The 16,334-nt window shown below is 36.8% G+C and overlaps 1 protein-coding gene across 3 annotated transcripts in view; it reads left to right on the plus strand.

The window, feature by feature from the left end:
• Nucleotides 1–16,334, plus strand: part of apbb1ip (amyloid beta (A4) precursor protein-binding, family B, member 1 interacting protein) — a 39,242-nt gene that overhangs the window by 4,181 nt on the left and 18,727 nt on the right. The window contains exons 1-4 of one of the 3 annotated variants that reach the window (XM_061921607.1): nucleotides 4,840–5,059; nucleotides 10,532–10,591; nucleotides 10,995–11,082; nucleotides 13,800–14,050. In XM_061921607.1, coding sequence (XP_061777591.1) covers nucleotides 10,532–10,591; nucleotides 10,995–11,082; nucleotides 13,800–14,050 — 399 coding nt within the window. In that variant the 5' untranslated portion in view covers nucleotides 4,840–5,059. Of the gene's footprint in view, nucleotides 1–4,839; nucleotides 5,060–10,531; nucleotides 10,592–10,994; nucleotides 11,083–13,799; nucleotides 14,051–16,334 lie in introns of those variants that run through there. The other 2 variants (XM_061921606.1, XM_061921608.1) reach the window with 2 other exon arrangements.

Here is a 16,334-nt window from a genome sequence, read left to right on the forward strand (position 1 = left end):
GCTGGATACAGTTCACATTTGAACCGATACGGTACAAATTCCCCGTACCCTGGTACTCAACGGTACCAATAATCTGTACTTATTTGTGTTCTTGTGGAATTCAGTGGATCGCAACTGGACTGATTGGTTTGTCTTTTCGCTGCTCATCCAAGTAGGCTTCATCAGTTCATGCCCATAGACTTATATTGGTCAGATCTAGTCTTAGACTTAGATCGTCCAACTCTAGTTTTTTTTGTAATTTAATAAATATTGTTTTTGATCATACCATTTTTTTTTATTATTGCAACATTTAAAATGAGTTTATCAAATCAAACGCAAACAGGCAAGTGGCAAACACGAAGAGCTGTACAAAAAAAAATAGAAGACAAAAAAAAAACATGTGCATGCGTGTACACACACAGCTGTCAAGTTACATCTTGTTTTATTAAAGCGCTTCTTTGTCTCAACTACAGTTGCAAGTCCAACTGTATAGAGCAGACCTGGGCAAATTAAGGCCTGAGGGCCCCGTTAAGATTTTCAATCTGGACCGCCGGACATTCCCAAATATTTTTTTAGACCTTTAAGATGGAAACTGTAGCTGCCATTCTCATGTGCAGTGATGTTTTCAAATTACCGTGAATCTTGAACTATACAAAGTATTTCAATGTTTGGAATGTGCACTTTTGTATGGTAATCTAACTTCTGATGGACATGTTAAACGGAATTTGAGGGAACTGAAGATCGACACTGCAACCTGGCAGCCGAAGGCAAAAGAAAGGGCTGAGTGGAGGTCTATGATCCGACCGAAATGAAACAGTCATTGTCGCGCCCGACAGGCTGCTATGATGATGATGAGGATGTAATCTGAGTCACAGCTGCTCAGATGAGGCACCAAGCAGTGTGGGTGGAGAGCGTTTCCACACGGTGTTTCTAGAGCGGCCAGCCAGACGCGGAAGGAGATTTTTACAACAAAAGTTCTAAAGCTTAGTGATATGTCAGATGCATCACATTGTAGGTTGGTTTATTTTTTACCCTTCGCGTTCATATTTCGCTGTGTTTGTTGCATTTTTGTTGTAATTTGCTTGATTGTAAAATATGTCGATCGAGACGGAGTGTGACGTTCATAAGTTGTCAATATTCAGCGTTTTATCGTCCGTTGTTAATATTGTAAATCCCACATTCTTTATTTTCATGTACATTCTGGGTGTCTCATTCAGTAAAAAAATTTTAAATTCCATTCAGTTTTTTAAGGCGGTCTGTCATAACGTTTTTAGCATTCAATCCGGCATTTGTATTAGTGTTCTTAAAATTAGTTATACCGGAACCCAGACACATTATTTTCTCTAAATATGTCCCCTCAGAATCAAAATAATTGCCCAGGCCTGGTGAAGAGTATAGTTTATAGCCCTGGTTTATGGTGCGTTGGCTCGTAAATTCAGTCTTTGTGGTTTAGTCTTTTGTTGTGCCCTCAGAAGTCTTCGTACTGTAAGTATTGTATTCATCCACATCCTGACTAAAATTACAAATCCTTGATTTTTTTGCATGCATTTAAAATATTGTATCTTTTGCCCAAATGTTAAAAGGATGATGAGGAGTTGGTCGATCAAAATCATCACACACCCTGACACAGAGTTTAGGAAACATTGTTATTGTTTTGTGTGTTACCATTAACGCTTGCACGCCCGTCAAAAGAAAAAAGGTCAAATAATCCTTTTTGGCTTGCAATCAATAAGAATGTTGCTACAGTTTGGGTATATACAAGTTATGGAACAAAAAAAGTATTGTTAATGTTTTTTTGAATGCATTTTTAAAGTGATTTAGAGATAGAAGCAGGGCTGGGCGATATATCGAATATACTCAATATATTGTGGATTTGTCTCTGTGCGATGTACAAAATTACTATTTTGTGAGTATTCGAGTATACGTTTTCACATAGTTGCTTTCTGCTGCGGGCATTACACTACAGGCTTTTTTCACTTTTTTTTGTCTCCTAACAGGGATAAAACAAGCACACTTTGTTACATACGTCACATACTGTCACACGTGCAACGTCATACATCCTCGCGGAGCAGAGAGGTAGCAGCATGGTAAAGTTAGCTGTGGCATGTGGTGCAAGTGGAACGGTGCGAGTGGTAATACAAGAGAGAGAAAGTGCGGATCTGGTAACTAATGGAAGAAGAATTAATTCCCAAGGAAAACAGCACGGGTCCATCGTCTGGTGATGGTTTGGCTTCAAGTGGGAAGATGTTCCCTACCAACTTGTCCAGTCTGTTTGTGTCCCTCACTCTTAGCCTGCTGCCCCAGCAAGCCACGGCGTACAAGAAGGTGCTCGCCACCACCGACTCGTAGAACATCTTCAACATCTTTGTACAGACGTTGAAGGATACTAGCCTTCTGAGGAAGTAGAGGCGGCTCTGTCCCTTCTTGTAGAGGGCCTCAGCGTTTTGTGACCCATTCAGCTTGTTGTCCATGTGTACACCGAGGTATTTATATTCCTCAACCATGTCCACATCCACACCCTGATGGAAACAGGGGTCGCTAATGCAGTCTGAACAAGAATGTTTTAATGTAGACACATAGAATCATCATACTGCTGTGATTATATGTATCAAGTGTTATTTCAAGGCTAAGGCAAAATATCGAGATATTGGCAACACTAAATTGGACCTAGTGTGTGAATGCGAATGTTGTCTATATGTGTTGGCCCTGCGATGAGTTGGCGACTCATCCAGGGTGTACCACGCCTTTCGCCCGAATGCAGCTGAGATAGGCTCCAGCGACCCCAAAAGGGACAAGTGGTAGAAACTGGATGGATGGATGGATGGATATATCGTGTATCATGACATGGCTTAAAAATATCGAGATATTAATAAAAGGCCATATCGCCCAGCCCTAGATAGAAGTGATTGCTCCCATTAGCTGCATTCCTAGCCACCAAGAACAAGCCAATTTCTACATGTTAGAATACAAAAAATACATTTTTGTCTCTCATAAGGATTGTGAACAATAGGCAAAAAAAAAAATTAAAAGTGCGGTTCTCCTTTAAGGTGTACTGTAGCTGTTGTTTTGCTTTGTATTCTGTCTTAAGTTGCAATAGTAATGTAGTTTTCAAAGAATAACTCACAGAGAAATGCTATAGGAAAGAATGGCTTTGGGGGAAAAAAGCTTTGCTACACATATTAAAATAAATCTCTGCTAACAAAATTGACATTTTGTATTTAAACTATATTGTTCAAAACAGTCTATGATCTTGTCTAACAAAGGTTAGTATGTTTGTGCAACAAATGTTGCGCATGCTAGGGGCTAACGGGGGGAATGTATGTCAACGTGTAATTGAAGTGACAGGTCAAAATATCTTTTTGACAAATAAAACCAATGTGGATATGGGTAGTGTCGGTGCCTATTTCGTTCTCAATATGCTGATACATTGAGGAAATGGGTTCCAACAATAGCACGGCTGTCATGGCAATGTGAACCGTATGGAGACAGCCAAATCACATAATAAAATAATTTCTCATTCGTTTTTGTAGCGACTTTTCCAGGGTGTACCCCGCCTTCCGCCCGATTGTAGCTGAGTTAAGCACCAGCGCCCCCCGTGACCCCAAAGGGAATAAGCGGTAGAAAATGGATGGATGGGTTTTTGCATATTGTGCAATACATGTACCAAGTTGTATGGCAATCTGAAACGGTAGCTGAATGGCATACCTTGGTAAAATGTCTCTTTAATTTTCCTGAGGGAACTCTCCTGAAGGAATCAATAAAGTACTATCTATCCATCTATCTATCTATCTATCTATCTATCTATCTATCTATCTATCTATTGTCTATTGGGCATACATTAGGCTGCTAAGCATGCTTTACTTATTTTCACCAGTATAACCATTGCTAGCATTGGTTGTAGTTCGTTTTAATCTTTGTTTTCTGATAGTACTGACACTAACCATATGATTGTCATTTGTTGTGATGTTGTACGCAGGGATGATTTTCTTCTTCCTGAAATTTCCGTGTAAAATGTGTTGGTTAGAGATTTGTTATTTACAAAACACTTCTCTATTCAGCTATTATGGTCTCAGCACCTCATCCCTTAGTAAGAGGCAGTGGAAGTTTGAAGTTCCTTAGAGTAGCCCAGTTGATCGAGCTGGATTCGGCTGGCTATCCGGCAACCTCAGTCAGAGAGAAGAGGGTAAGTGACTACATAAGTTTGACCTTGATTGCAGTACCATTTCTGTCCACATTTTTACATATGGCTCCTTTAAATGTGGGTGTAATGTTTGCACTTTAGCGCACATGCTCATGTTGTTAACCTTTGTGTTCTCCTGTCCCACTCCTTAATGTTACATTGCTGTATGTGTTATATTGTGTTTATATGGCATCTATTACCTCGGACAATGGAAATCGGTAAAAGGTGCACAATAACAATTTTTGGAGACGCACACAAACAGCCCGTTAGCATTACAACTACAGACACCCAAAAAGGTGTGTTCCCAGCAGTAGGGCTGAAAAAAATCTCTTTTAAATTGTCTAAATTATGGCACATTTGATATTTACTTAAAATTGAAAAAGGTATCATATGGAACCTGTATAACAAATAACATGGTGTGGACATTCAGGTTGTGTAGCTCCTCTGTGCTCTAAATCAATGTTCTACTAAAGTGAATTATTAACAGCAAAATGCTTATTGATTCACTCGCTCACTCTTATTTGATCTGAAGTCGTCTCAGAGTTTGCTGAAGGTGCTCGGAATCTCCAGGGAGTGTGGTGTTGTGGTGGTGGTGTCGGCAAATTTGTTGGCCCCTGCAAGGGGCTGCCCAGACACGACACGTTGTGAAAGTGGTGATCAGGAATGCGAACAGCAGGTCTGGACCTGAACTTCCGCATTAAGCAGGAAGAGGTTGTCAAAAGAAAGAAGCAGATGCAGCGCTCGACAACACACCCAAAAAAATCCTAACGGCTTGTCTTTTGGCTGGATAAATATATATTTTTCACTGACGCCAATGTCCACAACGCCTTTTTCGTGACACCTGACGGATACATACACACTTTTTTCATCATATATACTGTAAATACACACTTTGAAAAGGTGAGTGTCATCCCGTTGTGCTTTTTTGTTAACTTTATTAATACACTAGTGAGGTTTTATTAGGCTGGTGTGTACAATAAGCCATTTGTGTTTGTGTGTGGACTCTGCTCTCATTCCGAGCTGCCTTATGACTCAATAAGCGGGCCCTTTTGTTGTACGTTTGTTTTAGGTGGTCTACTGCCATGTACTGTATTACTGTATAATGCACAATAGATAGATAGTACTTTATAGAACATATGTATATTTATATAGATAGTACTATACCTACCTTAAAGCATAAAATATTGTTTATTATGAGATGTGTGTGTGTGTGTGTGTGTGTGTGTGTGTGTGTGTGTGTTTTAGCTTGTTTTAATAAATGTACAGTAGAGGTATCCTTACTTTTGTACTTTAAAAAATGATTAGACCAATCTAATGTAGTTTAATAAACCGGTAACTTAAACTATCTGATCTTTGTTTTGTCTTACAAAACAAATTGGAGACATTTCTCAATAATAATTAATATATTTTATTTTGTAAATATGCTATTGCTAAGGGACAATGAAAAAAATAATGAAAAAGGCACCCAGGACTCACTCTGGACACACCTAAATGTCAAGTAAAGCTTAATAGTCGAACATGTCCCTTCTTTGACAGACAATGGCTTCCTTGCTATGTTATGTGCTAGATCCGTTGTTCTCAAAGTTTTTCACTAAGTACCACCTTAGGAAACACTTGGCTCCCCAAGTACCACCATAATGACAAATATTAAAATACAGTAACATAGTAGGCCTGAATATTAATTTAGATGAAAACAGAGGTTTTATTTAACAAGTATATTTGATATTTTTGGTGACTGTACCATTACACACAGTTTGAACAGTCACACTGTGTTTAAATATTTACTAGGGCTGCGAATCTTTGGGTGTCCCACGATTCGATTCAATATCGATTCTTGGGTCGCGATTCGATAATAATTTGATTTTTTTTCGATTCAACGCGATTCTCGATTCGAATACGATATTTTTTCAATTCAAAACGATTCTGTATTCATTCAATACATAGGATTTCAGCAGGATGTACCCCAGTCTGCTAACATGCTAGCAGAGTAGTAGATTTTTAAGAAAAAATAGTTTTTAATTATAAAGGACAATGTTTTATCAACTGATTGCAATAATGTAAATTGGTTTTAACTATTAAACGAACCAAAAATATGACCTATTTTATCTTTGTGAAAATATTGGACACAGTGTGTTGTCAAGCTTACAAGATGCGATGCAAGTGTAAGCCACTGTGACACTATTGTTCTTTTTTATAAATTTTTCATAAATGTCTCATGATAATGTAAATGAGGGATTTTTAATCACTGCTATGCTGAAATTATAACTAATATTGATTATGTTGTTGATAATATGTATTTTTGTTTCACTACTTTTGGTTTGTTCTGTGTCGTGTTTGTGTCTCCTCTCAATTGCTCTGTTTATTGCAGTTCTGAGTGTTGCTGGGTCAGGTTGGGTTTGGAATTGGATTGCATTGTTATGGTATTGCTGTGTAGTGGTTTGTTGGATTGGTAAAAAAAAAAATAGATTTTTCAAAAAATGAGAATCAATTCTGAATCGCACAACGTATTCGATTCGATTCATATTCGAAGCGATTTTTTCCCACACCCCTAATATTTACCTTTTAATTTATTCTTTGGCATACCACTTAATGGAGCTTGTGTACCACTATTGGTACCACAGTTTGAGAATCACTGTGCTAGGCTATGCTAGTGTGACCAAATACCCTCTTTTCTTAGGACATATCCTATTTTTATATCCTGTCCTGGTTTTGTTAGAAAGCGTTAAATGACTATCTAAGGGCTATTTTTTATTGAAGTTGGACTTGCTAATATAGTAATCATATTATTTCACATTTTTGGTTAATTTGTCCCAAAATACTTGGAAAGAAAGTCATTATTTTCTTACAGGCCATTTTTCTAACATCAAAGAGACATTATTTATATATCATTGTTTTATACCAAAATTAAAAAAAAAAATCTGAACAATTATAATATATTCACCCTAAGCTAAGTAAAGGTGGAAATCTTTGGGGACCTAATGAGTCGATCTGATTCCGATTCTTGGGGTAATGTTTCGATTCAAATCGATTCTTGCTATTTTTTATTTGGCATAGTAATTATAATGAAACCTTGTCAAAACAGGTTAAAGGTTAGAAAAACTCCTTCTGGTTGCATGGAGATGGCTTAAAACATATTTTTAAAAATTCCTATGAAAAAACCCATTCAAAATATTTGAGAATTTTGGGTAAAATTATCAATTTAGACTCAGGATGAATACAAATCAAAAAATGTTGTGCACCACTCACAGGTATGCTCTGTGCTATGCTGTTTTTTGTGCTATAATATATTTCAATGTTTGCTTCAGTATAGATATTTGCAGCAGGTATGTGCTGCCTGCTTTCTATTTTCATCCATTAATAGTTTCACATGTGTATGATGTAAATGTTATCATGAAGTGGCGCGAGTGCTCTTTTAAAGAAATAAATAGCAGAAGTGGTTAGTCTTCTGAAGGCATGAACTTTTGGTATTGTAGAAAAGCTAGAACGCCACATATTTCTTGGCTGTGAAATACAGATGGTTGTGCAAACGGGTGTAAAAAGTCAATCTGCACAATGATGCATAAATATGAATGTTTGTGTTTCTGATTAAGCAGCAATGATACACACTTTACATACAGGAGTAAATGTTTGGTTATGTTTGTACACTTTTCACTTGAAAGGGCAGAGTCATGAATTGATTAACGTGGACCCCGACTTAAACAAGTTGAAAAACTTATTGGGGTTTTACCATTTAGTGGTCAATTGTACGGAATATGTACTGAACTGTGCAATCTACTAATAAAAGTATCAATCAATCCAGCAATCAGTCAAATTTCATACATAGGTGTTGTCCCCCCAAAAACTTGTCATTTGACTGCCTGGGTGTTTCCTTCACACATTTTACCCTCCTTTTGTTTTTCTTGACACAATTCTGTATAGTGTTAAAGGCTGGCTCATATGATAATGGAAGTTTTTAAGCAGACTGCCGTGCTGATGTTATCATTTCCTTTAAAATTTCAACATTGCAAATTGAGAAGAAATCTACCACTTCCTCTCCCGAAGCCAAAAAGCGTTGGTGTAAAAGTGGTGACTGCAACAAAAACTTTACATTTAGTGATGTGTACCAAAGCTATGTGTTACTCACAGTTTAGTAGGGTTTTCTACAAATGGTTTTAGCTTTTATTGCTTTGAAATAGGTATTTTTTGTTGGGGAAAAATATGTATATTTGTATATTTAAAAATATTTACTGTATTTATAATTACTGTATATATACATTTTATATAAATATTATATATTAATATTTATAAATGTATTTTATTAATAAATGTTATAAATAATACATAATAATAATAATTGTAATGATATAAAATGTTTGTTTTTAAATATACATATACATACATACATACATACATATATATAATAAAAAATAATTATAATTTATAATACATATATAATATATATATATTTTTTTAACTGTATATAATAAAGAATAATTATAATTAATAATACATATATGTATATATATATATATATATATATATATATATATATATGAATTAGGCTTATTGATTAAAGGATTTAAAAAATAATCTAATTTTCTAATTGTATTTATTTACTAGCAAGCTGGTCTCGCTTTGCTCAACATTTTTAATTCTAAGAGAGACAAAACTCAAATAGAATTTGAAAATCCAAGAAACATTTTTAAAGACTTGGTCTTCATTTGTTTAAATACATTTTTTTATTTTTTTACTTCTTATAACTTTCAGAAAGAAAATTTTAGAGAAAAAATACAACTTTTAAAATGATTTTAGGATTTTTAAACACATATACCTTTTTACCTTTTAAATTCCTTCTTCTTCTTTCCTGACAATTTAAATCAATGTTCAAGTAAATATATTTTTTTTATTGTAAAGAATAATACATTAATTTTAATTTAATTCTTCATTTTAGATTTTGTTTTTTCGACAAAGAATATTTGTGAAATATTTCTTCAAACTTTTAATGATTAAAATTCAAAAAAATTATTCTGGCAATTATTCTAGAAAATATGTTGAATCAAATTAAAATCTTATTTCAAAGTCTTTTGAATTTGTTTTACAATTTTTGTTCTGGAAAATCTAGAAGAAATATTAATTTGTTTTTGTTAGAAATATAGCTTGGTCCAATTTGTTATATATTCCAACAAAGTGCAGATTGGATTTTCACCTTTTTAAATCATGTCATCAAAATTCTAAAATTAATTTTAAACAGGAAAAATAACTAATGTTCCATAAATTATTTTTTTTATTTTTTCAAAAAGAATAGAATTAGCTAGTTTTTCTCTTCTTTTTTTTGGTTGAATTTTGAATTTTAAAGTTCAAAATTGAAGATAAACTATGTTTCAAAATTGAATTAAATTTTTTTTCCTGTTTTCTCCTCTTTTAAACCGTTCAATTAAGTGTTTTTTTCATCATTTATTTTCAACAAAAAACCTTCCGTAAAAGGAAAAAAAATGTACGATTGAATGACAGATAGAAATACCCATTTTTTAAAATATATATGTATAGATTTATTTATTAAAGGTAAATTGAGCAAATTGGCTATTTCTGGCAATTTATCAAACTGGTAGCCCTTCGCATTAATCAGTACCCAAGAAGTAGCTCTTGGTTTCAAAAAGGTTGGTGACCCCTGGTTCAGCTTATATTAATTGTATAGTTTTTAGTATATTTAATGTACAAAATGTATCAAAGTAGCCCCCACATTCTTCAATTTGGAAGAAGTTGGGACATAAACATTCTGCTATGAAAATGCAGTCATTCATTCAACAAGACAAAACAAGCCTGCACGGAGAAGACGAGTGAGATGGTGAAGAAAAACAAGCCTGCAGGTTATAAAAATAAACCAGCTGTAGCGTCACGTCTGCCTTTGACCCTGTGATGCGTGATATGTAATATTTTAAAATTGCTTTCCCAAGTCTTTTTCATTTGTATCAATATTACAATATTGAAAATTTATTTTTAAAGCATGATTTGGTGAAATATGCGTTTTAGTCCACAAAGGTTCAGCAGGCGGGTCGAGGAATTTTTGGTTGATTAGACTTTTTAAAAATATTTTAAATATTTTCTTTTATATTCTTCCTGCAATTTTTCCACTAATTCAAATGTATTTAAATACACATTAACATTAGTTTATACATTACAGTGACATGGCCCACCTACTCACTGTATCTTGCCGGGGTGAAATAAAAACAATAAAGGCTAAATAATTCTACTGTATAATGATAATACTAGCACTAGTTGTCACACGTCTCGTTAGTGACAACTCCATCCCTGCAACAACACTAACCTAAATGATCCACTATGATATATACAGTAACTCAATACTTTGTGTATTTTTCTTGCTTGGTTAAACAGATGGACGACATTGATGCAATGTTCAGCGACCTGCTGGGGGAGATGGACCTCCTGACTCAGGTGAGGTCAAAGTTGATGTTAAGACGCTGTGCTAAAACACGATATAATCTCCTCGGAATCAAAACGCACTACACCGTTGCTGCATAAATAACAAGTGTAGAGGTAGTGGGGGTGAAATGGTAGCTCCAGATAAGACTTTACACCCCCCGGGTTTAAAAGACCACTTTGATGTCCGCTGGAAATCATCGCCATCTCACAGGAGGCCTTCATCCGTCCGTCCATTTAACGCGGCACACAGGAGCCCTGCTTAGCGCCATACATGGAAACACATGCAAGCGTGCTCTGACAGCACTTTTCTACATTTCAGCGCGCTCGCAATGTGTTGCTGATTAGCACACACACACACCTACGTGCACATTTCTTGTAAATGACTTTCTTGAGACTACTTCTCTTCTCCTTGCAGAGTCTTGAACAGGAAGCAGCCCCACCTGCCCCCTTGCCAAACGCTAAGCAGGAAGTCAACCTCTCCATCGGCTTCACGGATTTTAACGGTGACGCCATATTTGTTATTGATAACATTTTCAGTCAAACTACACTCATTATGACACCACTAACATTTCAGGAAGTATGTTTGTTTTTATCATCTTACGGGATGATACGATAGGAATATATTTACTTTAGAATAGTCAGTGTAGAGCTAGTTTAGCACTATACATTCCGTATTCCATCCCCTGAAGATGGGTCAACACACTGTTTTAATCTGGGGCTGCATGAGGGCTGCCAGCACTGGGAAGATGTGTTTTTTTTAATATAACTTTACCAGTGGTCAACACACAGACATTATTGTGTGAATGGCTGTCACCACAAGTGAATACATCTCACAGTGAACATATCCAACATATGTCCAAAGCAGTGGTTCTTAACCTGGGTTCGATCGAACCCTAGGGGTTCAGTGAGTCGGTCTCAGGGGTTCGGCGAAGGTCAAGACACACCCGACTCATCGTGTCAATAAAAACTTCTCCCTATCACCGTGTTATGGATACCCCCAAACAAAGTTCCCTTTAATTTTCCATCTGATTTGCAGGTGTGTAAATGTTACAATAATTACGTATAAGTTATTACACGACTGTTGTGCGTCAAGGCCGTTGCTATAGTTTTTATCTATTGTGCTGAAGTTGTACTTTTCTATCCGTGCAAAGGCACACAACTTGTAATCTTGCTTTGCGAGTTGTCTCGTGTCAGCAGTTTGTTTCCAGACCCTGCCTGCTGGCAGCCAAGGATGGACATCGAGTACCTCAACTCGGACAAAACAGAGACAGGGCGAGATCACGAGTGTCAGCACATGTCCATTCTGAATAATCACTTGCATTACCCCTCCCTTCAGAAGCAGCCTCAGTGATGTTAACTAGGAACCTCCCGAATAAATAGAGGAGCACGTGGGACTGTACCTTAGAGCGTAAGGTGAAAGTGTAACTGAGTGTACAGCCCAATACGTCTCTCCTCAAGAGTAAAATTCAACTCTGTCTCTGCTTGATTCCTCCTTCTTGTCTCGTGTAACAAATAGTTTGGTGTTTTAACCTGACAGTAATTTTTTGTGAGTTCTTGCACTGTGTTGGTTTTGTTCTTGAAACAAGGTGATGTTCATGCACGGTTCATTTTGTGCACCAGTAAAAAAAACATACGACTTAAAACGTGAATTAAAAAACTGTATATATAATAATATTTTTCACTGAAGAAGGGTTCGGTGAATGTGCATTTGAAACTGGTGGGGTTCGGTACTTCTGACAAGGTTAAGAACCACTGGGCCAAAGTGTGACTATTTAGTGTTGTTAATGGAATCCTCCATGATGACATCACAGCCAAGTTGGCGTTAGGTACCTTGCACTCTTTCTTCCTTCTTTCCTTCTGCTTGAGGATGACTCTTCCTCAACAAGACCCTTAATAATCTTGGAGGTGTGTTTGTACTCCCTATCATGTTGGAAAATTGATATGCTTCAAATGGTCACAGTACATGTTGCTTTCAATGAACCGTATTCCGCCCCGGAATCGGCAGCACTCATGCAACCTAGACCATGATAACACCACCACCGTGTTCGACGGTTGGCACAATGATCATGGTACTCAGTACGGCTGTAATGATATGAAAATGTCGTCCCAGTTATCGTGACGTAAATTATCACGGTCAACATTATTATTGCGGTATTGTTGAATGCACTCAAAAAGTACTTTTACGCACTGAAATCTTTTGAGCAAGTTATTTTTTTCAAATAACGATAAGTACTGTGAGACAACCTACTTTGCATGTTTTGTGTTTTTTATGCTCCACTGTTTTAGTCTTAGTATTGTATCTCTTTTAATGGCTAAGCTTTAATCATTTTAAACATTGGTTGGTACAGTAGCACTTTAAGATTTACTTAAATGACAAATGCATACAAAATAAAGTCTATAATTTATTATTTCTGGCGGGCGTTGTGGAGTCCCATGTTTAGCGGTCCTTGAACGCACTGTAAAACACCTCTGTCCTGTATTCCTCTCAATTTTAGAACGATCACAGAGAGCACAGCATGTTGGTTTAATGTGCTCAAGTGAATATCTTAGTTTTTCAGACAGAAATGTCTATATGAGTTGTTGTTTCTTAATTGGGGAAATATATTAATATCTCTTGTTTTCATGTTAGCATTTAAGCTGGGGAGCTGGCGCCAGGTCAGTAAGTTTAACAAAGTGCCGAATCACGTTTTTTTGATCATCTTAATTTAAAATGGCAATACTAACCAACCGTTTGGAGTTTTACTGCGGTTTCCATTAATACCGTTTATTGTTACAATCCTGCTACTAACTTGTGTTGCCATATGCCTGTGTGTTGACACATTTTCAGTACATACTGCTGTATGCTGACCACTCTAAAATTCTGCAGTATTATCCTCTGGGAAAACAAAATTGCTTTCAAACTGTGAAGTCCAGTAATGATCCTTCTGAGGTACTTGAGGGTAGTGTGTGCCTTGCAGACACAAATGGATTGCACTTGTGGTTCAACTCAGAGCTGAGACTGGTTTGGCAGTTGTTCAAAGCGTGAGTTCCGACAAAGATTAAAGTCTGTGCACCCGGTCTAATTACTCAGCGTCAGCCTGTGGCTGTAAAGCAAGCAGCGAGTAAGGAATCAGGGAGGTCACACGGTCGTGTTTACCATTAGGACTTCACTGTTTGTCTTATCAAGTTTACAGCCCAACTCCTTTACAATCAATGCACATGTGTCCTGTTTCCAAACTAGAGTCCCTCAATGAGCTGGAGGACAACGACCTGGACGCTCTCATGGCCGACTTGGTGGCCGACCTCAACGCCACTGAGGAGAAACTGGCAGCAGAAATCGAGGGTCTGAAGTCACCGTCGCCGGAGCCCCCGCCTAAGGACTTGGGCACCCGCCCGCCGTCCTCGATTAGTTCCATGAGCAGCAACATCAGCACACCGACCTCCTCCACCTCCTCACCTTTACCGCCACCTCAGTCTGCTAAACCTTCTATGGTGAGTTCCTTCTAAATGTTTTCAACCCAGCAAGAGCATCATAAAGTTCATCTGCATTGACTGGAGGAGACATCTAAGTGCATTTTTACGTGCTATTAAAAGTCCAAACCGCAGAACACGTGAAGCCTAAAGAGGAAGTGAAGTCACAACAAGACGGTGATGAGTCTTTCAGAGAGTGCGATCAGATGGAAAAACAGTTGCAATCGCGTATTCATTTCTGCTTTTTTTTTGGGAGGGTGTATTAGGATGCTAGGAAACAGAAGCAACAAACAATTTGCAGTCACATTATGATGGAATATACTGTACATTCAGTGACAGCTATTGCTAACTATCCAAATTGCCATTATGAGCTAGCAACATCTAATGCGTGTGCATGTGTTACATACTTACGCCATTACATGTGAGAGAGCAGGATATATCCCAGGGTTTCCCCTTAAAGTAACTGAATGATGCGCACCGCCGTGGCAATTTCATGGCCGCCACACCTTAAAAATTGTACCCTCCAGAAGAAGTCACACAAAGTCTGACGCTATTTTTAGCTTTTGTTGCCAATCTCATGCTAACAAATGGCACAATTCTAACAGGTTTTAGCTCCCTTGCAAACACTTTTGTCTCTGTACTTCTCCAGACAAATACTTCCTCATTTTCTGCCAATCCGCTTTCAGGCATGGAGTGTGTTTGTGATAATGGGAAAAAATAACAACAAATCAAAACCACACGTACATAAAACATTACCACCTGTAACAATGTTTCAATCATCGGATTGTTTCAGTTTGAATGAATATACATAGCCTATTTACGCTCTACTGTCTCGTGTTGCACCGAAATCTCTGCCACCAAAATAAAGAGTTTGAACACCAAAAAACAGTGCTGCCGAAACTACTTGTAAACAAGACGTACGCGATTGTATGGCACGTAGTTGGCATGTCTGAGATGGCGATGCAACTTTAATGTAGCCCAGATATGTGAAAAAATTTGCTAATATTAAGAGGATTGTGGCGGCTTTTAAGGAGAGAAAGCCCAACTGGAGCAGCAGCGCGATTTAAGTGTGACTTGTCTTTGCGTCGCGGACATCGAGGGACGGAAGACTAAACACGACTACTGCCTATAATAACACCAAAATGCTAGATTTGTTGCTAGTCCTTTTTAATAAAAAAAAAAAGTCCCAAAACACTTAAAAAAGTACATTGTACAATGAGCAGCAACAATTTAATATATTGCAAAATGATATAAAAATAATGTTAATATTAAAAACTGATTTGTTTTTGTCTGCAGGTGCGACACAAAATAAATGACTGAATGAAGCGTTAGTACACAGAGACATGGTGCGAACATGGAGGCAAATTTGGCTCAATCAAAAAGTTTACAAATGGTGGGACTCGTAAATCGAGGTCCCGCTCTACACTGCCCTACCTAAAACACATTATATACTCGGAGTGCTCATAAAAATCCATTTAAATATTAATCACAATTTTAAAAATTCCTACTCTAAATCGATTTACAATTTTCAAGAATCAAATTAAAAAAAGTTTTTTTGAATAATTGTTTTCATTTTTTATTATTATTAATAATATTTATCATTTCTTATATCATTGTTATCATTGATATTGTTCCTCGTATTAATTTTTGTTTTTCCTTTTTTTAGTATTTTATTTGTATGTCTTCTCAATTTCTTTGTAAATTTCTATAAAAATATGAGAAATATCGTGTTGAATCGATTCTGAATCGAATAGTCACCCCTGAAATTGGAAATTGAATCAATCAATCACAATTTATTTGTATAACACCATAACATCAAGGAGTGGAACAGAAGTACTCAAACATTAGCAACATTGGTCGCATTGCTATGTGCGCTATACTGCTAACAAAACACTCACATTTTAAGTTCCGGTTAGCCTATTTGCTAAAGAAAATCTAAATAATCAAACATTTAGCTCCCACATTTGCATCAAACTGATAATTGGCAAAACTAATATTGTAAGATCTAAAAAAAAAAAAAAAGCCTTCTTAAAACTTTTTTTACAAAGCTGTAACGCTGCTCTCGTCCAATGACATAGATGTCAATTCACATACAACATTAATCAATCAATCAATCAATCAATCAATCAATCAATCAATCAATCAAACCACAACGACATCCTCGGTACAGAGCCCACATAAGGTCAAGAAAAAACTCACCCCAGTGGGATGTCGGTGACAGTGACTATGAGAAACCTTGGAGAGGACCTCATATGTGGGCATCCCCCCCAGGGGAGACAGAAAGCAATGGATGTCGAGCGGGTCT

This window comes from Nerophis ophidion, linkage group LG15 (assembly GCF_033978795.1).
Source record: "Nerophis ophidion isolate RoL-2023_Sa linkage group LG15, RoL_Noph_v1.0, whole genome shotgun sequence".
NCBI classification, from domain to species: Eukaryota; Metazoa; Chordata; class Actinopteri; order Syngnathiformes; family Syngnathidae; genus Nerophis; species Nerophis ophidion.